The 26,306-nt window shown below is 41.6% G+C and overlaps 1 protein-coding gene and 1 pseudogene across 5 annotated transcripts in view; one reads left to right on the forward strand and one right to left on the reverse strand.

Moving 5' to 3' along the window:
- Tet2 (tet methylcytosine dioxygenase 2) overlaps window positions 1-26,306 on the forward strand; it is a 73,526-nt gene that overhangs the window by 31,861 nt on the left and 15,359 nt on the right. For 4 of the 5 annotated variants that reach the window (XM_028760405.1, XM_028760406.1, XM_028760408.1 and 1 more), the window contains exons 3-5: window positions 19,606-22,829; window positions 24,551-24,629; window positions 25,635-25,728. In XM_028760405.1, the coding sequence (XP_028616238.1) occupies window positions 19,652-22,829; window positions 24,551-24,629; window positions 25,635-25,728 (3,351 nt within the window). In that variant the 5' untranslated portion in view covers window positions 19,606-19,651. The remainder of the gene's footprint in view (window positions 1-19,605; window positions 22,830-24,550; window positions 24,630-25,634; window positions 25,729-26,306) is intronic. The other variant, XM_028760410.1, reaches the window with a different exon arrangement.
- LOC114614747 lies at window positions 6,097-6,450 on the reverse strand (annotated as a pseudogene).

Genomic DNA, 26,306 nt, shown 5'->3' on the forward strand with positions numbered 1-26,306 from the left:
TCTCTCTCTCTCTCTCTCTCTCTCTCTCTCTCTCTCTCTCTCTCTCTCTCTCTCTCTTCTCTCTCTCCCTCCCTCCCTCTCTTTCTCTCTGTGCATGTACTTGTATGTGCACGTGCATGTGTGTGTATGTGTGTGTACTTGTATTTGGAGGTAAACCCTCAGGAATCTGCTCTTTCCTTCTACCATGTAGGTCCTGGGGATCAAACTCAGGTTATAAGATTTGCCAGCAGAAACCTTTACCTGCGGAGCCATCTCTCTGGCTACAAAGTAAGGACTCCGTATAAAACCATTTTCATTTTTTATATAAAGAAGTAAAGAACAAATGGATGCCCTCCCATTGGAAAATGAAGTGCATTCTATATATACCCTTTCCTGTGCTAGAAGCCAGCTGAAGTGGTAGGAGTGGGTCTTGAGGGAGAGCACTGATGGTCAGAGAGAGCAAAGGAAGATTTCGGCAGTGTTCATCCGTAACTCGGAGCAGATAGTTCAGCTGCAGTACATCTTCATGCTTCCAGCATAAGGAATCCTGCGTAAAGCTGCTTGCTAGAACCTCTGCCCTCATTCTCGAGCTCGAGGATGTAAGCAAACACTCTGCCACTCGATCCTTCGGAGTGGCTGACTTGGTACCAGCTTTGCAGTGGCCTTGGTTAAACCCCCGTTACTTCTGAGGCTGCTTAGATTTCCTCTTTAGCATGGGGGTTTGATGATGACTGGCTGACACAGGATTTTAAAACAAACACAGATATAGCAGATCATTTCATTCAGAGTTCTTCGGTCTCCAGTGACTTTTCACCCTCTTTCTGTTTGTTATTGCTTTTAGTTTTTAAAAGTTTCGTTAAGTGTATTAAGTGTGGGGACACATGCCCACATATGACCTTTGGAAGTTGGTCCTCTCCCTCTACTTTGTGGATAGTGGGAGTAGAACTCACTGGGCTCAACTGCCTGTCTTTACCTGTTGTGTTGTCTTGTTGGCCCCGTTTTTAGTCCATTTTTAAAAATAAAATATAACTATTTAGTAAATGAACAGCAGAAGTGTATTTGAAAGATTTTGATTGTCCACTTTCAAAATCTCCATATTCATTTCTTTCCTGTCTCCACTCTGGCACTGCCTGGTTGGAGCTGTGGGTGAATTGTGTGAGGAGTAGAGCCCTGTGACGCAGACTAGGATGTGTAGCCTGTATTCCTCAGGTGTTAGAGCCTATGAGCACTGTCATAGGATTCAGCTGAGAAATTTGCCTGTCTCCGAATTCACAATTAGCTGGAGAGCCCCAATTGACAATTAGCTGGACAGCCGTCTTGCATTACTACATGTCCACAGGCAACAAGTGCTTTAGAACAAGTGGGGCAGACTGAAATAGAGCCCCACCCCCACTGAGAAAGTCATTTTCACTGTCCTTGGATTTCAGTTTCCTCTCTCAGCAGAGTATCATTTGCCTGTATTGATCTCATGGGGTATTTTAAGCAGAGATGAGAGTCTTGGTGAAAACACTTTGTATTCTAAAATAAAATCAGAGTGCCAACGAAGGCCCGCCCTAGAAGGGCTTGCTCATCATTTCAGGTATTAACCTTCCAGATCTTTGTTTCTCGATATGAGGTTGTGTATCATCTTAGATTTTAATGTTGAGATCAGGGCCAATAATAGTTTTCTTGTAGAATTTCTGATCCTATAGTGAATGTTCTAATTTGTATTTAAGGCATTTGTAATTATTGACCAAAGAATACACTCTCCCTAAATCTTAGTGAGGGTTTAGACTTAAACTCAACGACTTGATATTTATCTTTACTGAATATTTACTGAAGTGAACTAAAGATTTTTGTATCCGCATAAACCTGCACACATATGTTCATAGCAGCTTTTTATGTAAGAGCGTTTTGTCTGCATGTACCTATGTGTACCATGAGCATGCCTGGTGCCCACAGAGGGCAGAGAGGGTGTTAGGTTCCCTATAACTTGAGTTGTAGACTGTTGTCAGACACCATGTAGGTGCTGGGAGTCCTAGGTCCTCTGCAAGAGCAGCAAGTGTTCCTAACCATTGAGCCATCTCTTCAGCCCCATTTATAGCAGCTTTACCCACAACAGATAGTTACTAGTGTAAGTCTTTAAGACTCTCCAAGCCATCCTTATGGGTATTTTACCCTCCTTTCTCCTTCCGTATCTATTTGCTTCTCCTCCCTAGTTAGAGTCCCTCTTTCTCGTTTCCCCGATTAGAACACATGGACCCTTTTATTCCCTGCTCTACTGCATCCCCCTCCACCCTAGCAATGCTTCTGCTTACTTCCCTGGTTTCTATACTGGCTCCAGGATGTGTGCTAGTATAGAACACATCTGCAGATTTGGAGTGGGAGCCTAGGTTGACAGAGAACTTGTGACACTTTTATCTCTCTGGGCTTGGCTGTCTCACTGGATGTGACCTTCTCCAGCTCCACCCATTGCAAATTTCGGTTTTGTCCTTGCTGTTTGTGTTTATTTTGTTCTTTTGAGGTAGTATCTGGTATTATCCAGGCTGGGAAGTTGTTTCTGAAGATGAATATCAATTGCTGATTCTCTATCCTGCACTACCTAGAGATACAGTATTGGGTGTGTACAGTCACACCTAGTTCTCTCTTCTAGACTGAATTGGAATACTTAAGTTTTATTTTTGTTCCCCTTTCTCTGGGAATAATAGAATTGTAATTTATAATCAGTACAGTCAGGCCGGGCAGTGGTGGCGCATGCTTTTGATCCCAGCACTTGGGAGGCAGAGGCATCAGGATTTCTGAGTTCGAGGCCAGCCTGGTCTGCAGAGTGAGTTCCAGGACAGCCAGGACTACACAGAGAAACCCTGTCTCAAAAAACAAACAAACAAACAAACAAACAAACAAAAAGAATTGTTAGTGCAGATGGACATTAAGCTAGTGTGCTCATTCTACCTCCCCAAACTGCCCCCTGCAACATATGCATATACACAGGATCTTACTGTGAAATCCTGACTGGCCTGAAACTCACTATGAACTCCCAGAGTTCCCTGCCTATGCCTCCCAGATTAAATTCATGCGCCACCATGCCCACTGGGCACATTAAATGTTCTTTTAAAAGGGAACTGGGTAGCTAGCTGTGTAGTGGCACATACCTGTAATCCCAGCGCAGGGGTAAATCATTCATTAATATTCCTCTGTCTGTCTGTCTGTCTGTCTGTCTGTCTGTCTGTCTGTTGTCATCCCCATCCTTCTCTGCTTTTGAGCTCAAGCCTCAAACTCAAAAATCCTCTTTGTACAGACTCCTGAGTGCTAGGATGAAATATGTGGGTTGGAACAAGCAGTGCAAAAATCAACTGGGGACGATGTATAGTGAGGACCTTGTCATAAAACAAAATCTGCTGCTTCTAGAATAGTTGCTAAATTATGTTATTTAATGTGATTTTTCTTTTTCCTTTTTTTTGCATGCATGCATGCATGAGTGTGTGTGTTGAATTTTTTTTTCATTCTTTAATCTTTATTTTTTACAGTCCAGACTTTATACCCCTTCTGGTTTGCCCTCTGTTCCCCATCCCATACCTCCCCTCTCCCATCTCCCATTTCCAAATGGATGTCCCTACACCCCATTCCACCTCACCAAGTTTTTTTTTTTTTTAATTGTGTGCCTATGCAGGTATGTCTGCATCTCTCTGTGTCACTGCGTCTGAATCTGTGTGTGTCTATATGTGTCATGTCTGGCTGTCTCTGTATGTGTATCCTTGTGTGCGTGTGCTTGCACTTGCAGGCATAGATTCTTCCTACCACCATGCTGCATGCTCAGCCCCACACCTTCCTTTGGCAGGGTGACACACAAATCTATAGACTTTATAGAATGCCAAGCAAATGATTTCCAAACACACTGTTCTACTGTTGAATATTATATTTGTTTTCTCATTTAGGTTGAAATTTCCTTTTCCCTTACATTTGGTGACATTGTGAGATATGCCAGTTTTAAATTTGCTTCTGGCTTATAACTCCCCAAAGCAGGCTAAGTTTATTCACCCCAAGGTAGGTCATAGAAACTAGAAACTGGACTTTCTCTCTCTCTCTCTCTCTCTCTCTCTCTCTCTCTCTCTCTCTCTCTCTTTCTCTCTTTCCTTCTTTCTTTCTTTTCTCTCTTTCTTTCCTTTTTTTGTTTTTTTGGTTTTTTTTTGGTTTTTTTTGAGACAGGGTTTCTCTTGGAGCCCTGGCTGTCCTGGAACTCACTCTGTAGACCAGGCTAGCCTCAAACTCAGAAATCCGCCTGCCTCTGCCTCCCAAGTGCTGGGATCAAAGGTGTGCACCACTACCGCCTGGCTCTTCTTCTTTTTTTTTTTTTTTTGAAACTGGACTTTCTTGAGGAGTGTGACCACTGCCACCCATGCCTGAGGGAGGTGGGAGAGGTCCAGAACGATAAGAAGGCACTCCCTGGATCCCCACCCAGTCATTAGCATTTGATGTACTTGGGAGTCTATAAGTGCCTGTGAACTACTGTGTCTAGCATGCCACAGCAGAGGGAGTGTGGGAAGACCCTGGAAGTGTGTGTGTGTGATGTCTCAAAGCGGGTAAGGAATCTTCAAGCCCTTTCTTTCAGATACCTCTCCTCTTCCATATCCTTCCTTCTAACAGTTTCTTAATGGAAAATTGGCTTATAGAATGCCCTGTGATTTATACAGTGTTCTTGGGCTTTGTGAGCGGCTCCTAGAAATGAGTCAAACCCAAGGAAATTGTAGCCTGATGGTCAGCATAGCAAGACACCCGAGGCTTTCAACTGGGATCTAATAGGGGACTGTCTTAGGCCTGAGCTCCTGCCCTGGCACCAGATGTTCTACCCAGGTATTGAAGCTCTAGAAATTTAAACGATGAAAGATGGTGTGGTATATTCATGGCATTGGGAAGACTAAATCAGGTTAGTTTTGACTAAGCCAGTCAGGTCTACATAATAATAAGTATCTCAATGAGAGAAAAAAAGCCCAGCCTGTTCCAGGTTATACCACCACCGCTGCCAGTCTGCATCCTGAGTTTCTTGTTACTGGGGAGAGGTGCTCGCAAGTTGTGTGGGTCATGCTTTCTGTGTTGGTTCTCTCAAGGGACAAATGGGCAGTTGGGTTTTGTTTTCGAAGCACAGGTATTTTGGATATTTTTTTGTCCCCTATTAACACATCCGGAAGGAAAACATCCATTTATCTTCACAGTATGTAGTAGCATCTAGGTATTTGAGAAAGTCACTTCAGTAGGGTGTCTCTGAAGTTGTCTCCCGCCTCTCCTCTGCCCTCTGCATTTATATCCTTTTCACTTCTCCAGGTTTCTAATCCAGGTCTATAATTTGGTAATTATGTGTCATATCCCTCAGGCCACCATGCTGAGGAAGACCTGTCCCGCAGGGTCTCCCTTTCTGTGAGCCATGCTTCATGTGAGAGCATTCTGGAAGCCAGAGTAGTTCCAGTCATATTGCGGGCAGATTGGACGCCTGTTGCCTTTGGTTATGGACCTTGAAGCCATCGGTTTCTCAAGCTTTCCCCATTCCTTGTAGCTAGCTATAGTGGAGCCTTTTGAAGAGGGCTTGTCTGGGTTAGCATTCTACATGTGACTATGACTCAGGACACCACATGGCATCTGCTTGTCCCTTGAGCTGCTGTACAGTGACTGAGTGAGGCCTTTGACTGCACAGTTTGCTGTGAGGTTTTTTTTCCTCCATCTGAAAGTTTTCCAAATAAGTGGTGATAAGACAGCATAGCTTTGCTTTCTGTAGCACTCCCTAGCTAGCTTAGAAGAGAGCTCATGGTTAGACTCTGAGCAGTGTAGACTCATCTGCATTTTAAAAGTTCTGGAAACTTTTAGATGATAGAAGTCTGAGCTTCTGCCGGGTGGTGGTGGCACTGGCCTTTAATCCCAGCACTTGGGAGGCAGAGGCAGGCAGATTTCTGAGTTCAAGGCCAGCCTGGTCTACAGAGTGAGTTCCAGGACAGCCAGGACTATACAGAGAAACCCCGTCTCCGAACCCCCCCCCCCCAAAAAAAAAAGTCTGAGCTTCTATCATCTAGTTAGTATTGGGCATATTAATACTAATGTAATTCTGAATTTTTTTTTTAGTCAGTCTTGTACTTTATTGTCATTGTCGTCTCAGGCCTTGACTGCATACTTGCGCAGTGGGTATAGCCGCTCCTTCCGCTGCTGCTTCTTGGTCTTCGGCTTCTCTTCATGCTTGGTGAGCCGGTGTCGCATGGCTCTAGTCTTCTTGGGTCGCAGGTCCAGGGGCTTGTACTTCTTGCCCTTGTAGAATTCCCTGAGGTTTTCTAGTTAATGAGGAGTCTGGTTAATGACAGGACACGGGCGATAGATTTGCTTACGAACTTGGAGAGCTTGGACGCAGCGCCGCCTGTCACTTTGGTGACAGGAAGCTGAGAGTTCCACCTTCAGATCCTCCAGTTGTTTCAACAGCTCCTCCTCCTTCTTGTCGCGCAGGTCCAGAGCCATTGCCGTTTTTCCCCCCCTTTTTTTCAATCAGTTTAATCATTTCATAGGGAGAAGGCTTAGGTATCTCTTTCTCTGCCTTAATTTTACCCATGGATGCAAACCGGAGCTCCTGAAAGGGCTCTATTGTTGGATACTGCTTTCAAAGAAACTTAAAATAGAAAGCATGCTTTCAAGATAAAAGAGTAAGGGCATGGAGTGAGGCTGGGGTGTGGGGGTGTGAGGGTGTGCTCCGTCAGTCACAGCTGCTTAAGGTGCAGAAGCAGGTAGAGTTCAAAGTCAGCCTGGTCTACATAATGAGTTCCAGGCCAGCAAGGGTGATATAATGAGACCCAGCTAGCCTCAAGCACAAAAATAAGCTATGTCTTATTTTAGGAAGGTTTTGAACTTTTTATATCAATTTGCTAGGATTAAAGGTGCACAACGATACCTGCCTCGATTTGATTTTTAATTTGTTTTAATGTTTTATTGTATGGGCTTTGGTGTTTTGGAATGTATGTGCTCCTGTGAGTGTATCCCTTGGAACTGGAGTTATAGACACTGAGCTGCCATGTGGGTGCTGGGAATTGAATTTAGGTCCTCAAGCAGAGCAGCCAGTGCTCTTAACCACTGAACTATCCATCTCTCCAGCCTTTCAGTTTGAATTTTTTTTGTTTTGTTTTTGTTTTGTTTTTCGAGACAAGGTTTCTCTGTGTAGCCCTGGCTGTCCTGGAACTCACTTTGTAGACCAGGCTGGCCTCGAACTCAGAAATCCACCTGCCTCTGCCTCCCAAGTGCTGGGATTAAAGGCGTGCGCCACCACCGCCCGGCTCAGTTTGAATTTTTAAAGTGAAGCTGGAGACATAAAAACTATAGTTTGAGGCCAGCCCGGTCTGCAGAATGAGTTTCAGGACAGCCAGGACTACACAGAGAAACTGTTTCCAAAAACCAAAAACAAACAACCCAGTAGTTCTCAACCTGTGGCAGGGAGGGGCCTCAAATGACCCTTTCACAGGGGTTGCATATCAGATGTCCTGCATATTAGATATTTACATTACAGTCCATAACAATACATTACAGTTGATAACAAAGTTTCAGTTCTAAAGACAAAAAGAAAATTATTTTATGGTTGGAGGGGTTACCACAACATAAGGAACTGTACTAAAGGGTTGTAACCATTGCATTGATATGTAGAAATGTATAGTGATAGGAAATTTTATATAAACCTAGAAAGGGTTACTTGTTGCTTGCTAACATCCTAGATCTCAGTGCTTTGGAACGGATGCTGTAGTGTGTGGAAATTAAGGCAAATATTGATTTTTCTTTTTGAGAGTTACTTGCTGTATTGTAAATACGAAAGCCTTTTTAGTACAGAAAAGAGAAAAGAATTGAAATTAGTGGTTCAGCAAGTGCCATAATTCAGAGTATGCTGGTGAGTTGTTTGGGCCACACTTTCCATGCCTATGTCTGCATTAAGAAAGTAAAAAGGAACTGAAAGGAATGTCCCTGCTTCAGTCCTGGTGTGCATCCACAGCGGAAAGTCCAGCTGCTTTCTCCTGCAGAAGTCACACTATGGCTGTTCTGACTTTGCAGTTTTTTAAAATGGATTATTATTACTGTGGAAAATGGTAGGAAATGTCCTTAGCAAACATTTAAATGGGCAGCATTAGTTTGAAATCCCCCAAACTCCTTCCTCACTAGGAGTGTTTTTCTAGTTAACTTGCATTTAGGTATAAAGGGCACAAAGACTAGACTGGTTTTTACTACTTATTTAAGTTTAAAAGCTAAGTAGGATGTCTTTATCTGGCCTCTGTGTTATATGAATCTTCTTGCTTAGCATACCCAACCTCCCTCCTGGACAGGTTATGACAGTGAAGTGCTTTGGAAGCTGGGGCCACAGCAAGCAGGTAGTGTTCCAGTAACTACTAAAGTGTTGGTAATCTATCATGAATTTTTTCCTTTGCTGTCTGCCTGAATTTTTGACATGGTGATCTGCCATAACAAAGACAGCAGAACACTTGATACCAATTAAAACAGCCTGCCTCTATGGAAACCTCAACCATTAGCAAATCCACTCTCAAATTCAAGTAAGTCTTTAGAATTAAGAAAAAATAATGACAAAGCTATTAAATTTTAGCATCTGCTAGGAAACAAAAGTATACCAGCTTAATCATCTTCCTCCCCCTCCTTCCTCCTCTTCCTTCCCCTCTTCCTCACCCTCCTTCCTCTTTCTCTTCCTGCCCCCTCTTGCTTCCTCCTCCCCTTGTTATTATTTTTAAAGATTTATTTATTTTATTTATGCATGAGTACACCACCACATATCAGAAGAGGGCACCAGACCCCATTACAGATGGTTTGAGCCACCATGTGGTTGCCAGGAATTGAACTCAGGACCTCTGCGAAAGCAGTTGGTGCTCTTAACCACTGAGCCATCTTTCCAGCCCCCTCCTCTTATTATTTTTTTTTCCAAGACAGAGTTTCTCTGTAGCACCAGGAAGCCTGAGATTTGCTATTTAGACCAGGTTTCTATGGGATAATAATAAAGTAAGAAGAAAGAAAACTAACATCTGACTGGACAAAACAAAAAGGAAAAGAACTCATTCATTACGTAATCCCATAAAAACACTAAACCGAAAGCCATGATATGTATGCAAGGACCTGTAGAGTAAAACAAAAAATATGTATAAAGATAAGAAATATATAGAAAAATAATATACATTTTTTTTAAAAAGGCCTGACGTGAGATTGAGGAACCCTCAGAGATGCCATTGAGCATTGGCACCAACAACACTGGGCGTGTGACCTACATTAGTTTCCCCAGTGAGACTCCCTTGGAGGAAATTAAATTTTTTTTTGCAAGTGGTCATCACTTGTGGATAATGGATTAGGAATGAGAGCTGTGTCTTTTCCCTTAAGCTCTAGAGACCCCTCTGGTGTAGATCTCTAGAGTTTGCATGATCATGTTGATTACTGGTACTTGTTTTCTTGGTGTCTTCTATCCCCCCTGCATCTTTCCCTCTTTGGGATTTGATGGAGAGTTCATCTTTAAGGATGAGTGTTCGAAGGTCTCTCCCCTTCTGCATATTGCCTCCCTCTGGGTCTCTATTAGTTCCCATCTGCTGCAGAGGGAAGCTTCTGAGGGCAAAGCAAGCCACTGCCCTCAGATCTATGAGAATAGCAAGGTGTCATTAGGCGTCATTTTATTCATTTTTTTTTAAAGGACAGTAGTATTTTGTTTTGCCCTGGGTTCCTGATCTATTTAGTCTCAGGTTCTTGGTCACACAGTGTCTTGGTATGGGTTCCATCTCATGTACTGGGCCTTCAGTCAAATCAGATTGGTTGGTTACTCCCACAATTCCATGCCAACATTGCACTATCTTGGCAGGCAGGACACTCATGTAGATTAGGCTAACTTTCTGTAACAAACCCTAGCATGGAGGGATGAAGGGTCTGTGTAGGAACCAACTCAACTGTTTCATGTTCAATGAGAGCCGTATAGGTGTCTTGAGTAATTGGCCTTGCCATCAGCTTTCACAGGAGGTTGTATCAGATATCTATATTATGACTCTAACAGTAGCAAAATTACAGTTATGAAATAGCAACTAATTTTATCACATGAGGAACTGTGATTAAAAAAAGGTCTCAGCATGATGAAGGTTGAGAACCAGTACTGAAGACCTTCCATGGAGGGACAAAAGCTAACTAGTCAGATGCTTGAAATTAAACTTAGCCAGCCATAAACATAATAAATTATCTCATGCTTTGCCTCTTAGAGTTCATGATTGACTAGTGAGATTAGATTTACTTATATAAACTTATATAAACAGTAGGTTTGATTTTTTTTTTTTTTGTTTTTTTTCAAGACAGGGTTTCTCTGTAGTCCTGGCTGTCCTGGAACTCACTCTGTAGACCAGGCTGGCCTCAAACTCAGAAATCCGCCTGCCCTTGCCTCCCAAGTGCTGGGATTAAAGGCGTGCGCCACCACGGCCTGGCACAGATTTGATTTCTTTTTAATAACACTTGCCAATAATAAACTTGACAACCACTGTGAATGTTCATGGCTCCATTTTTGTTTGGGTCACCTACTGACCATGAGCGATAGCTTCTACATTAGGAAAAAGCTCTGAATGTGCTGTCCAGGCTATACTGTCTTACAGTACTTAACAGCTCAATAAAAATCAGTTGAACCAGTGTCAAGTGTATCATAGTTATGGCTTGTGTAGTGATGCTTGGGAAGGATGCTGTTCATAAAGTATGTCATAAGGCCTCATGGTATCTAATTTTCTTCAAATGGGAATCATTGAAATAAAAAAGGATGGAGTTTCAGTGTATTTCTACAATCTTTTGACTATTTGCAGTCTGTAAAATACATGTATTAAAAGGCAGCCCAAGTTCTAAATTCAGTGCATTGTAATTTTTACTACTTCAAAATTAAGTTAGCTAATTGGTACTTTTAAATATTTATAAAATGGGTACTGATCTGGCAGTCACCTTAAGTTAGGAAGCTATGATCTTTCTTTTTTGTTTCGAGACAGGGTTTCTCTGTAGTCCTGGCTGTCCTGGAACTCACTCTGTAGACCAGGCTGGCCTCGAACTCAGAAATCCACCTGCCTCTGCCTCCCAAGTGCTAGGATTAAGGGCATGAACCAGCACTGCCCGGCTTTTTTTTTTAATGATCTCTCTTTATCATGTTGATACAAGCTAGATTTACCCAGGAAGAGAGAACCCTAATGAAAGATTAGCCTGTAGGCATGTTTGGGACCTTTTTCTGACTTGTTAATTGAGGGATCAATTAACTGGGCAGTACCATCCCTATGCAGGTAGACCTGAGCTATATAAAGTTAAGTGATAAATTCTCATCTTTAAAATTAAAACTTGTATATGATAAATCACACTAGCATTTTACGAGATACCTGCTATACTAATGTCATTAAAAAAAAAAAAAACCTGAAGCCAAGTGTGGTAGCATATGAAAAGACAGGTGGACATGAGTTCCAGGCCAGCTTAGTCTACAAAGCGGCTTCTAGGACAGCAAAGGCTATACAATAACAGTCTCAAAGAAACTTCAAAAGCCAAAATTATGTTAAGTTAATTTCCAGTGTAGTAGTCTTGCCTAAGTAAGCCTGCTCTTTGTACATAGTGCTATCTCAACACACAAGGGTTACTATTTCAAAAGCTACTTATGGGTAAAAGATTGTAACCCTTCACCAAGACAAATACTGAGTTAAAGACAAAACAATTGAATAAGTAGAACTCCTGTATAAATGAAAGCCAGGATGAACTTTCTACCATGTTTTTTGAAGTTGCTTACATAAGTACATTCCTGACTAAGTTTAACATGGTGATAATTTATATTCCTTATCCATACATAAGACTCTCAGCTCCTCAGGAATAATGTATTTAAACCAGGCACAGTGGCTCCTGTATATTCCCAGTACTGGAGAAGCAAAGGCAGAATTCTTACCAGTTCAAGACTAGGGTGGGCTATATAGTGAATTCCAAGCCATACTGAGCTACAGTGAAGTCAACTTTTAATCCCAGCAGGCCTGAGGCAAACAGCCCTAGATTGTACCTGGTCTAGATAGTAAATTCCAGAGTAAGCAGGGCTACATAGTGAAACTGTCTTAACACCCCACCCCAACTCTGCACATGCAAATTAAAACTGCATAAATTATTCATTTAAGCTACGGTTTTAATATATGCTGTGCTGTGGGATGTTTGATTTGTTGCATATTCTATAAATGATGTTCCACCTGTACCTGTGAGATGCAGCAGAGCACTCACTGGCTGCTTTCTAGTACATGTGACGGCTATGACTATCGGTAACTCCTGGTCTAGGGGATCGAGTGCCCTCTTCTGGCCTGGATTCAGGGAAATGAATTGTTCTTAAGGGAATCTGCTGTAAGACAGTCTTAGTGAACAATTGTTTGTCAGTGGTACTGCTGGCACATCTTTGTTTCATTCATGTCTGTTTGCCTAGGGATTGCAATCACTGGCTAATCCCATTTTCCCTGGAGAGTACAACTATGTACTCAATCCATGATCCATTGATTATCTGGACAAGAAGATATATATACACCACCAATTTCAGAGAAGTGTTGCATTTAAAATCTAAGACATTGCCCTTATGTCTATTTTATTGTGTATGGATGTTTTTCCTGAATGTATATCTCTGTACCAAATGTGTATGGTCCTTTTAGAAGTTAGAAGAAACAGGAATTAGACGGTTGTGAGCTACTGTGTGGATTCTGGGAATCAAGTCTGGGTCCTTGGGAAGAACAACCAGTGTTCTTAACTACTGAACCACTGCTCCAGGCCTTAAACTGCTAATTTAAAAAAATGGAGATGGAGTCACTTTTTACTCTGAGTAGCCATTCTTGTGCATGTTTTATATAGTCCTATGTCCAAAAATTGAGACCTTTATATCTCAAGACTCTACAGATAGAAAGTATTATGTTTGTGTGTCTCAGGATATGTATATGTATCATGAGCATGAAGGAGAACATGGAAGGAAGGAAAAGAAACTAGGTTCTCTGGAGCTGGAATTATATACATGGTTGTTTGCAGTCTGGTATGAGTGAGTGCTAGGAACCTAACCTGGGTCCTGGAAGAGCAGCTAACCACTGGGCTATCTCCTGCTTCTACAACTAAATATCAGTCTTTCTATTTGTATTTTGATACTATCTAAAGGTACCACATAAGTAATACTAAAATGTTTTATCAGAGTTTTAATAGTTGTCTTTGATTTTTAAGGATACCCTTCTTGTTTTCACATCAGTTTGTAGCCCTTAGACACTCAGCCTTAATGAATGCATGGTAATCACTTCCAAAACAGGAAGAAAAATGACTAGCTTGTCCTTAACTACAGTCAATTAAGATTAGATCAATATGAGGATAGAGCTGTTCAGGTTTGGGTGAAAGCTTCTGAGAAACCTAAGCAGCATGCCTTGTGTGGGGCAAGCAGAACATCTTTGAGAAAGAGCAGATGTCATGAGTATGATTGTGTGTAATTCCCCAAATGTGTATGTTGCAACTGCTACAGAGTTTCAGTAAAAAGGGCATTTATTCTATTTCACATTAAAAAAAAGAAGCTTGCTTTGGACTTGACAGGTCAATTAACTCAGGGTGAGGGAAGTGCTGTCTCTGTTTTGTTGGTGTGTATGTGTGTTTTGTTTTTGAGAAGATAGGGTCTCAGGTTGCTATGCAGGTGAGCACAACTTTCCTTGAACTCCAGATCATCCTCCGACCACCTCCAGGGTTTGCGATTATAGTTGTTTGCTAACAAACCTGGCTCTCTTTCCATGCTGTATTCCTTCCCTAAGTTAGGGAGAAGGTAGAAGACAGTACCTATAATTAAAAGAATATCCTGGTTAATTAAACTTGCTCTAAGACTTATTGAATATCAGGCTCACAAGGCAAGGATGTTTGTCTCTTTCATTCAGTGATGTATTGGTGGCCTACAACAATGCCTGACCAAGGGGTTTATTCACCATTTGTCATTGAAGAAAGAATAACAACCATGATGTTGGTTACTTCTGATTAATGTTATCATTGCTTAAAATTGAATGATACCAGGGCAGAGGTGGTTGGTACACACACACCTTTAATCTGGACAGATCACTGTATTCAAGGCCAGACCCCACCAACAAAACAAAACACAATACTGAATAATTATAAAATTAAATGTTTGAAGTATGTATGGAATTCTAATATTGTATTACTAGAAGCCACTGTATTAGATCTACCTGAGCTATGAATGTCTAGTCATCCCATGAACATTCTGCAATGGTCATCCTCTAATCTGTTCCCCCTCTGACCTTGACATTTTATATTTTTTAAACTCCCATTCTAACCTGTGCCCAGCCCTAAGACCTGCAGGCTTTACCTCCAGCACTTAGAGTGTGAATCAGTCTCACTTTGACAGTGTCCTCTCCCTGCTTGATCAACATTGCACACCCCCCCCTTAGACAGGGCTGGTTTGTCAGAGAATAATTGAAAGGCATTTGAAGCTTCTTGTGCGCCTACACCTGGTACACTGAATTTGTGACTGTCCTTGTGGGACATTGGATACCCTCTAAGAGACAGGCATCCAACCAAGTATCTCATCTCACACACACAGTCTTCCCAGTGGTAGATGACTTTAAGGACATAACTCCCTTAAAGAAATACAGGAGAACACAGGTAAACAGGTAGAAGACCTCAAAGAGGAAACACACACACACACACACACACACACACAAACCCTTAAAGAATTACAAGAAAATATAACCAACAAGTGAAGGAATTGAACAAAACCCATCCAGGATCTAAAAACGGAAGAAATAGAAAGAAACAATAGAGAAATCACAAAGGGAGACAACCCCAAAAGATAGAGAGAATCTCAGGTGCATAAGATAACTCCTAACAATGAGTTTACCAAAAAGAGTAAAGCTTGTCAGTGGAAGTAACAGTGACAAACAGTGATCCCCTAAAGTTGATACTGGGACATGGACTTTGGTAGATACATTTCCTACCTATAAGCAGCTATAGGTATTTGCCTCCATTAAGCTGGATAAATTCACACACAAACATGATTCACTGTGTGTGTGTGTGTGTGTTATTGGTGTATAGTGAAAGGAGTATTTATAGGAAAAACTTCTGCCTTATTGTACTTCTTGTATAAGTGTATTTTTATTTAGCTGGAAAAGACATACCAGTGTACAAAACCAGTAAGCCAAAAAACGAAAACAAAAAGCCCTCCACATTTTGAGCATCATCTGCAGTTTTCTATGGTGAAAGCTATGGCTATCATCTGAGTGATTCAGAGAAAGTCAAATGGTGCTGGGCTACATTACAGCGCTAAATGCACATTGGTGAAATGAGATGCTGATCCATTTGCACGCTAATGTGCTATTTTTAAGTCATGCATCATAGTGTCTTGAAAGAGGACTGTCATAATTATGATGGATTAGACTGCAGACTCAGCCCTCCGTGCAGTAATTGTCTCACAGATGCTGTTGATGTGACTTGAATTTATAATTATTGTCACAGGCAGGAGAAAGCACAAAATTAAACTCAGAGGAGAGCTGTGACGCTGAAACCTGCCTTGTTAAATGCTAGCTGTCAATCAAGAGATGTATTTTCAATGAAGATACTTTTGTCTTTTGAGACAAGGTTTCTATGCATAGCCCTGGCTATCCTGGAACTCATTAATGTAGACAAGATTGACCTCACTCAACTCGGAGACCCACCTGCCTCTGCTTCTTGAGTGCCAGGATTAAAGGGATAAACAATGCTTTGTAAATCTCTGACACAGTCAGCAATGGTTAGTCTGTGCCAGTAGCTGATACCATGGAATGGTGGCACATTTCTTATTTTTTTACCCTTAAACTTTCCGACAGCAAAAGGAGTATATGTATAGTTGACATAACCACTACTTTTGGTTCCTCAGACAACCAGGCGTTGTGCTACAGGTACATATAAAAATATTGATAATGGGTTCTAAGTTATGTCAGCTCTCAGCTGTCATTTAAGTGAACCTATATATATTTTTTAAAATACATTGGTGTTTGACCTACATGTATGTCTGGAACTGGACTAGAAACAGTACCGGCCATGTGGGTGCTAGGAATTAAACTCCCCATCCTGGAAGAACAGCCAGTGCTCTTAACTGCTAAGCCATCTCTCCAGCCTGTGAGTTCACACTTGTAATGCTTGCAATCACAGTGAGGCAGGGGGATCTTAAGTTCAACAAACTGTCAGAATACCTCTACAGGAACTTCATTTCATATGCTTTTTAAATTTTTTTCATTTTTATTGGTTATTTACATTCAAATGTTATCCTCCTTTCCAGTTTCCCCAACACAAGTCCCTTATCCCTCCCTCCTCTCCCTGCCTCTATGAGGATACTCCCCCACCTGCCCACCCACTCCTGCCTCAGTGCCCTAGCATTCCCCTACCCTGGGTCATCTAGCCTTCACATAACCAAGGGGCTCCCCTCCCGCTGATGCGCGCTACATCCTCTCCTATGTTCGGTTGGATCCATGGGTCCCCCCATGTTGTATACCCTTTGATTGGTGGTTTAGTCCCTAGGATCTTTGGAGGGGTCTAGTTATTTGATCTTCCCATAGGATTGCAAACCCCTTCAGCTCCTACAGTCCTTGCCCTCACTTTCCATTGGGTTCTCCCAGCTCAGTTCAATGTTTGGCGGTGTACATCCACATCTGTATTGGTCAGGCTCTGGCAAAGCCTCTCAGGGGGACAGCTATACCAAGCTCCTATCAGTAAGCACTTCTTGAGTTTGATGTCTGCATGTGGAATGGATCCCCAGTTGGAGCAGTCTGTCTCTAGATGGCCTTTTAGTCTCTGTTCCACTCTTTGTCCCTGAGTTTCCTTTTGGCAGGAGTAGTTCTGGATTAATATTTTTGAGGTGGGTGGGTCCCTCATCCCTTAGCCAGGGCTATGCCTATCCACTGGATGTGGATATTCCAGCTAATGTCTTCTTCCCTTGTTGGTCTTGGGAACCTCTTTGGTCCCTGGCATCTGAGACTTCTAGTGGCTACCCCCAGTTCCCCCTCCCTCACTGCTACACTGCTACACACCTACTTTCAAATTCCCTGTTTCTCCCCCATCTCCCATATCTGAACTGCCCCCCTTTTCCTCCCCCTCCTCTCTCCCTCTATTTCCCAGAGATTATTCTCTTCCCCTTCCTGAATAGGACTGTAGCATCCACACTTTGGTGTGATCTTCTTTCTTGGGTTTCATATGGTTTGTAAGTTGTATCATGGGTATTCTGAGCTTTTTGGCTAATACTGATATTCTTAAGTGCTATATTTCAAGCCACATGAGGAAGTTAGGCCCTGGTTAAAGATAAATGCCCTTAATCCTGTTAATAACTAAAGGTCCATAGACATGTAGCAAACTGCTTTTCAGAGTATTGGTAAGAAGTCTACAGATAGGCTCAAATAAGGGCAAAATATGAATTTAAGGTAAAAATCTCCCTAAATCATGTTTTCTTTGTTCTGTGGTGGGAAGAGCTTCAGAGAGCTACATGTCCCCAGCCAGAGCCAGTTTCTCAGTATTCACATATGTACAATGGGAGAAAAATGAGGTCCTTCCTGCTTCTCTGACATGCTTCATATATCTTCATATGATTATGGTCACATGGCATCTCATTTGAAAGCCATTTTAAAGCTCTTACAGTCTTTAAAAATGTCATTATGTGATTCTGAGCTCCTTATCAGCACAATTCTTATGGCCAGAATGGCTACCAAAATATATGCGGGCCTCAGGGAGTTTGCATTTGATTTCCAAACTAACAGATTAATTTGATAATTTTTCAGTAGCCCTAGGTATTAGTTCCTAACATTTATGAGGGACTTCATTAGCCATGAGCCTTAAGTATATGTTTAAAATCAGTTTTTTTAAGTATAGCTGTTACTATGTAAGATCTGACGCATCCATAGGAAGCTTAACTAGACAGACTTTTCAGGGTTCCCAAGGGACCTGTGTGTGTGTGTGTGTGTGTGTGTGTGTGTGTGTGTGTGTGTGTGTTTTCAAGCTAGCATGGGCTCCAGAGAGGCCCTACCGCATAGCAATGATTCTGACGATAACATTCCTTCTTAGTTCAAATGACAACTTTCTTCGTGTAGCGAACAAACATAAAACATAAAATTATGGTACCATCTATAAATCTATAAATTTCCAGTAATTGCATTACTGTCTAATCGCATAAATTAAGTATTCTGGTCATTCACTTCTAAGAGCAGATAGTAAATAATGCCTGTGTCTGATTTTCAACTGGGAAAGAATGTGACTTTCCCCCTGTAAAATGGCTGAAACTTAATCCTCAGTAAGGAACTGATAGGAACTTGGTATTTAAATGTAGGGTATTCAGAAGTGATTAAAATTGGAATCATAGGGTGGGATTCTCACCTTGAGTGTGGGTCAAATGACAACTTTTAGGGGCTTGTGGGTTCAACTCAGGTGTTAGGGAAGGGGGCTTCATAAATAAAGGAGCAGTGCACACACACACACCTACTGTCTCTGCCATCATGGCCTGCACCACCACCTCCAGACATAAACAGCAGGAAGTCTGTTCCACTTGAGAATAAAGAGCCAAAATAAGCCTCTCTAACCTGCCCAACCCTCTGCTGTTAGTAATAGGAAGTGGATTGAGGAAAACCATGCAAAAATAGCTCCGGCAAGTTTATAGTTATTTGAAAAGGGATCCTTGTTTTACAGTCATTTAAATTTGAGAAATTACTTGAAAGATATTAATAATTAATTTGAAAGATATTAGGTAACTATCTCATGCAACCCAAAGATTCTTCCTGTCTTAAACGACTATGACTTTATGTCTGCTTAAGGAAAAACAACAAACCTCTGAGTCCACTAATGATAGCATGACACCTTCATTCTCTACTAGAAATAAGGCTAAAGCCTGCATAATTGAAAGGACTGTTGATAGGTACAGGGTCCTATAACCTTCATGCAAAAGGGATGGTTTAGGGCATAGGAAAGACAAAGGCAATATTTCCTTTTCATTCTCTGAAATCATAGGTTGTTTTCAAGACCTAACCAGTAGCTTTCAAGGACACAGCCATTAGCTTTCCTGGTCTGCTGCTTTACCCAGGAAATAAATTCTTTTTCATTTCCACACTAATATAAATTTCATTTTCTTACCTTTTTTTGTTTGTTTTTTATAATTGTCAACACTGAAGAGTTAAATATCTGCTTTTCATTAAACCATGGTTGTTACTTTCAAATTTAAATATCATCCTTCTAATGTGAAGGTGTTTTTTGTTTGTTTTTCGAGGCAGGGTTTCTCTGTATAGCCTTGGCTATCCTGGAATTCACTCTGTAGACCAGGCTGGGCTCAAAAGAACTCAGAAATCTGCCTGCCTCTGCCTCCCAAGTGCTGGGATTAATGGCATGTGCCACCACTGCCTGGCTTGTTATCTATTTTTTTTTTCCTTTGGTTTTTCGAGGTAGGGTTTCTCTGTAGTTCTGGCTGTCCTGGAAGAGCTACTAGTTACTGGGGAGGTATAAAATTCGGGATTCATTCCATTGTTCCTTTTCTCCATGCTGGGAAGACAAGAGTAGCTGTCTGCCAAAAGATGAAAATGAGCATCTGATTGCTATATATCTAGGTATTGGTGTTTTTGTAATGCTGTTGAATTTTTGTTTCTGTGTCTTTAGGATTCCTTCAAAGGGCAGCCTTGTGGATGGCCCTGAAGCAAGCCTGATGGAACAGGACAGAACTACCCATACTGAGGGTTCCAGACCGAGTCCATTCCTGATAGCATCACCTTCTCCCATCGGCCATACAGAACCTCCGGCTGTCAAACTCCAGGATGGAAGCCCGTTAGCAGAGAGACCTCATCCAGAAGTAAATGGAGACGCCAAGTGGCAGTCTCTCCAAAGCTATTATGGAACACCCCACATGAAAGGCCGCCAGAGCAGTCATGAGAGTCCAGACTTCATACACGAAGGCAGAGGGTATTCTAGGTGCTTACAACAAAATGGAGGGATAAAGCGCACAGTCAGTGAACCATCTCTCTCTGGGCTCCATCTGAAATTGAAACTAGACCAAAAAGCTAAGGGAGAAAGCCAAGAAAGAAACCCAGGTAAAAGCAGCAATCAGCCAAGTGTCTCCGGTCTGAGTGATAACAGAAAGCATGTGACCTCCACAGCCCAGGAAAGTGCAGTTGTAGATGCTTTCCCAACCCAGAACTACAATGGAGTTGAAAACACAGAGTTTCAGATTCCCAAGGAGCAGGAAGGGGAAAATGGCAACAGGAACATTAGGTTACTTACAAACAAGGCTGTGCTAATGCCTAATGGTGCTACAGTTTCTGCCCCTTCTGTGGAAAACACACATGGTGAACTCCTGGAAAAAACACAGTGTTATCCAGATTGTGTTTCCATTACTGAGCAGAATACCACATCTCATGTAAACGCCCTTAGCAGTCAGGCTGCTATCGAGTTGTCCCATGAGATCACTCAACCATCGCTTACCTCAGCGCAGATCAATTTCTCACAGACCTCGAGCTCACAGCTGCCTCCAGAGCCAGCTGCGATGGTGACTAAGGCCTGTGATGCTGATAATGCCAGTCAACCAGCTGGAGTGCTAGGTACCTGTCCTTCTCAGAAAGCAGAACACCGACAAAAGTCAGTTTTGGAGATAGGCCCATCTCCAAATGCAGAAAACAAAACCATGCAAGGAAACATGAAGCTGTTTGCTGAAGAATACTACCCTAGTTCCCACAGTGATGTTCCAGCTTCTCATGGCAGCTCTGAACAGTATTTAAAGCAAAAGGAAACCAATGGTGCTTACTTCAAGCAAAGCTCAATGTTCCCTAAAGATTCCATTTCTGCCACTCCCATGACCCCACCATCACAATCACTTGCTCCCTGCCCTGTTCTTCAGCTTCCTTCAGAAGGAAAAGGTGCTCTGAATGTAGCCTTGGATGAACACCGTCAGTACCCCAGCCAAAGGAACCTAAGGGAAGGGAAAACAGAACATCAACCTAAGACATCATCTAGCCAGAGTCTGAATCAATCTGTATGTACACCCAACCCCCCCTTGATGCTTACAGAACAGCATCAAAATGATCATGTCCCTCAGTGCTCTGAAAAAACAATGTCAGAATGTCCCACGTATTACCTGCCAAGTCATGGCCACAGTGGAGATTTACAAGAACATAGCCAATATGTGACGGGACATAGGAAGCAAGAGATTCAAGAGAATGAAAATGGGGGACAAATGCAAGACTCTGTACTGGCAGTTCCTGGCTGGATAGAACTGAAGGCATCTCATCTTCCTGAAGCACTCCATCAGAAAAAATACGAGGATACATCCTTGTACTCAGTCCTTCACTCTCAGACCAGCCCTGCCGATCAGGTGAGCTCCAAACAGTCCACTGGAAATTTAAACATGCCAGGAGGACTCCAAAGGCTACCTTATATCCAGAAAACAGCTCAGCAAGAGCCTAAGTCACAAATGTACCAAGCAGAAATGAACCAACGACCCTCTCCAGGTATGGGGGACCAACATCTACAGTTCCAGAAAACTTTATACCAGGAGTGTATTTCCAGGACAAATCTGTCACTCGAGGCTCACTTGTCACCTGAGGTTCACGGGCAGGCACCGAGTGGCCCTCAGTACCATTTCCAGCAAAGAGTAAATACCTCCACTGATAAGCATTTGAGTCAACAGGCCACAGAGACTCAACTGTTTTCAAGCTTTTTACAACAGAAGCAGGCAGCACAAACACAAGCATCCCAGAACTCAAATCTGCCAAATTTCCCTCAAATCTGCCAGCAGCAGCAGCAATTACAGAGGAATAATAAAGATCAAATGCCTCAGACTTCCTCTCATCTCCAAGGTGCCAGTGATAAGCAAAGAGAAGGTTCATGCTTTGGCCAGATTAAAGTGGAAGAAAGCTTTTGTGGCGAAAATCGGTATTCAGAATCAAGTAATTTCCAAACTCACAATACCCAGGGGGGGTTGGAGCAAGTACAGGAGGTAAATAGTAATCCTTATATAATTGTAAGAGCAAGTTCAGTCAAATTACAAATTCTCTGTTCAAATGATACACACCCAGCTTCTGAGAGTAGAGAACAAACTCTACCTACTGAACTAGGAAATAAGGCCACAAACCTGCAGTGTTTTTCAGATAATGTGACCCCAAATCAGGACGCTTATCACAGGTGCTTTCAAGAACAAGAGCAGAAACCTCAACAAACTTCATCTCTACAGGGCCTTAAAGGCAGAAACCAGGATGAGTCTTCAGAACCTCTAGCTGAAGCAGCTCCTCAGAGGTATTTGCATAATCAAGCAAAGGCACTCCCTGTGCCTGAGCCAGGAGGAAGTAAGACACAGACCCCTCATCAGAAGGACACTCAGAAGCATGCTGCCCTAAGGTGGCTTCTCTTACAGAAGCAAGAACAGCAAGTACAGCAATCCCAGTCTGAGTCTTGTCATAATCAGATGCATAGGCCAGTCAAGATTGAGCCTGGATCCAAACCCTCTTCCTGTAAACGCCTCATGTCAGCAACACAAGAAAATATGTCCAAAAGGGTAAAGCAAGACGTCCCCTCAATAAGCTGTGATAACGGGAAACCAAAGAGCATCATTGAGGTCTTAGAGCATCATCTGAAGAAATTTCAGCCCAAGTCACTCTGTGACTATAAGGTCCTGACTCTTAAGTCACAGAAACATGTGACAGTGGAAGCAGCTACAAATAGCCATGTTGCAGAATCTGAGAACCACACCCCAGCTGCAGAGCCACAAGCAACTCGTTCAGAAAAGACCAAAAGAACAGCTGCTTCTGTTCTCAACAATGTTTCAGAATCACCTTCCCAATCAGATACACCTGACAAGAATATCAGCTGCAAAGCATGCAGAAATCCAAGTCAGTGTAAGTAACATACTGAAGCACATGGTGTTTGCCAGAATTAGCTAATTATCTTCATATATGGGGCTTCTTTCTTAAGCTGGAGTCTGGGAGCCTTTTTAAAAAATAAAACCTTTAGCCTACAGATTCATTGCAATCCCCAACACAATTCTTCAGTGACATGGAAAGAGGAATTCTCAATTTGATATGGAAAAACAAAACAAAAACCAGGACAGTGAAAAACAATTCTTAACAATAAAAGAATTTCTGGGGAAATCCCCATCCCTAAGTTCAAATTATACTGGGAGCCATTTGTAAAGGGTCAAGTTTTTTTGTTTTGTTTTGTCTTTAAATTACAGATACTTGTAATGCAAAAAAAACTTTTCACTTACATGCCCTGCCCCCAAAACACTGCTGATGCTTGTGTTCATCTCCTCTGAAATCAGATCTTAAAATTTAAGTAGTAAATCATTTTTCATATATACACACACAATTTCATATGTGTGTGTGTGTATATATGGATTTTTGTCCGCATCAGAAGAGGGTATTGGGTCCCGTGGTGGGAATACTGCTGTGAGCCACCATGGAGATACTGGGAATTGATGTTTGGAAGCTGTTTTGAAGACAGGGTCTAGCCCTTGTTTGTTGTTGGAACTCACTGAGTAGGTCAGGTTGGGCTGCCCCTGCTTCCCAACTGCTGGGAGTGCATCACCATACCCAGCCTGAATCTATTTAATTCTTCTGTCAGAGGAGGCATACAGGCAGGAAAAATCTGTTAACATGAAAAGCAATTACTTCCTTAACAAAGCAGTGTCATGAACCATGTTTAAAGTTTGGTTAAATAATTAGATTTCCGGATATTGAGGAAGTTACTATTTTTAATCTTGAATTTGAAAATTGTTATTACAAGATTTAGTTACAAGGTTCTTAGTACAAATTTTATAGTTAGAAGGTTCTGATGAAGTTACTCAGAAAGTAACTCCTTATCCATTGAACATTTTTGGGTTCCTTTTTCGTATTGCTTTCTATTTTTTTTTTTTATTAAAATAGTATTTCTAAATGCCTTGTTTTGTGACAGGTGTGGGGCTGAAAGATAGCAACAGTATCTGGTCCCCACAGGTGTAGTTGAAGGCATTAGAGGAACACCATATTACTATTACCATCCCATGTACTCACTGACACACTTGGTAGGCTGGTCTTCTGCCCTATGGGGGGCTATTAAGTGGAGCACTAAGTTCCCACCTTTACTCCTACAACTAACCCTTTTAATGGACTCTAGGATCCCTATGTAAGTTAGCTCATAAAGTGCAAATGCAGTCAAAATAGATCCAACCAAATGGTATGGAGGAAAAGCAGCAGAAAAACTGGACCCCGCAAGGCGAAACTTTCTAGGAAGAGACTTTCAAATGGCAAGCATGATTCATATTAGATTTTTTTTTCCTGCTTAAAAAAACTTCATTGTAGTTTATTACATATAATTTTAACTCCTTTATTGTTTGGAATATATCTTAAAATTTCTTATGTTGTATCTGAAATGTAGTGATAATTTTCTGATAGTTTTTGTGTTTGTATTACTTGGCTTGGCACATGTTCTAATAGATCAAGCCACCAATGTACTCTAATTTAACGAAAAAAATTAAAGTTACTTACGGCCATTAATGTACAGCTTGAGGATAGTCTTTGTGGATGTAGCCTTAATATTTAGTATAATTGAGGTCTAAAATAATCTTCTATTATCTCAACAGACAAAGATGAAGCTCCTTATTATACCCATCTAGGAGCTGGTCCTAATGTTGCAGCTATTAGAACAATCTTGGAAGAAAGGTAATTAACTCAAAGGCACAGGGCAGATTAATGGTTACCCTCTGTATACAGCAGTTTTTCCAGTTCCCCCCACACAATGCAGTAAACAAGTGTAAGTCAGTAGGCTTAGCTGTTGCCAACCCAACACACTGCTATTCACTAGTCACCATATTTGACAGGACAAATAGTCACTTAGCTGGCACAGGCTGCCCTCTTGGAGATGGATGCTAGAAAGCCCAGGCACAAACAAATCCAACCTGCATGAGAGTACTGGCACAGGTTACAAAGAGTGGCCTCCCTTGGCTTTCTTCTGTGTGTGTGTGTTTCCTATTAGTGTGTCAAAGAAATGAGGGAAAGCAGTCTGAGAAAGGACCCCTGAGTTAAGGTTTTAGCGTTGCAGTGAGTTGTTTCTTTTATAAAAGAAAGCAAGTGTGTGTAAAAGGTTGACTAAGACTCCATTTACTTATAAAAACCTTAAACTGTCAGTCCAAGGTATTGATGGCCTTCCCTACAGATAGAGCTCTGAGGTAAAGGGTCTGCTGTTAAGAAGTAGCAGTTTTTAAAATGTATTTGCATATGTATGGGCAGTACACAATACTCTTGGCCTTATTTTCAAATCATGTGCTTCTAAGTTATGTAGAAATTCACCATGTAGCCCACCCCCGGCCACAGTAACCTGCCAGAGCTACCCAATTTTCTTTTGTTAACAGTGCATAGCACTTCCAACCGGGAATACAATCTGTTCTAACTTAGATAGCTGGATACTAACTTGGCCACATGTCTTTTTAAGAAGTGAGTTTAGCAAACTCATACTTTGTATATAGAAATATCTTTCCCAATACTTTTCACCCAGCATATAATTGCAGAATAATCTATTATAATTTCTGGTGTATTTTGATGCCGAAGAAAAGACTTAAGACTATTGTGCATTATGCTTGGCTTAGACCAATTTAAAAACAACTTTTTTTAAGATATGGTTACAGAAATAAACCATAAATATCATCTAATAGTGTGTGTTTCTTTAAGGTGTGGAGAGAAGGGTGAAGCTATTAGGATTGAAAAAATCATATATACTGGTAAAGAAGGCAAGAGCTCTCGGGGATGTCCTATTGCAAAATGGGTAAGTCTACCTTGTCAGTGATCTTGCTTCTATTCGTTTACCTAACCTCAACAATTGACTTGCCCAACTCTTACCAAAGAACATTGCCAGATGGAAGGAGCATATTTTATGTGTATCCTTGAATTCTAAAAGCAGAGTGGTTCTGAAATCATGAACAGCCGATTAAATTGAAATAATTTAGAGGTCAAAAGCAATGGTTCTCAACTGGGTTGTGATCCCTTAGGTTAAATGAATGAATGACTTTTTCACAGGGGTCACCTGAGATGATTGGAAAGCATAGATATTTACATTACGATTCATAACAGCAAAGTTACAGTTATAAAGTAACAATGAAAATAAGTTTATTATTGGGAGTCACCACAACATGAACTGTGTTAAAAGAGGCACAACTATAGGAAGGTTGAGACTAGATTGAGCATCAGGTTAATATTTATAGTACCACTTAAAGAAAGCCTTCAGCATGTCTTACATGTAGTTCTTACTACAGGAGGTTACACTTAACTGCCCACTGTACCAGGCATGGTCTGCTAACCATTGAGGAGTAATTTTTTCTTTTTTCTGAACAGTTGGTTAGGTTC

This window comes from Grammomys surdaster, unplaced genomic scaffold, assembly GCF_004785775.1.
Source record: "Grammomys surdaster isolate TR1022 unplaced genomic scaffold, NIH_TR_1.0 126531, whole genome shotgun sequence".
NCBI classification, from domain to species: Eukaryota; Metazoa; Chordata; class Mammalia; order Rodentia; family Muridae; genus Grammomys; species Grammomys surdaster.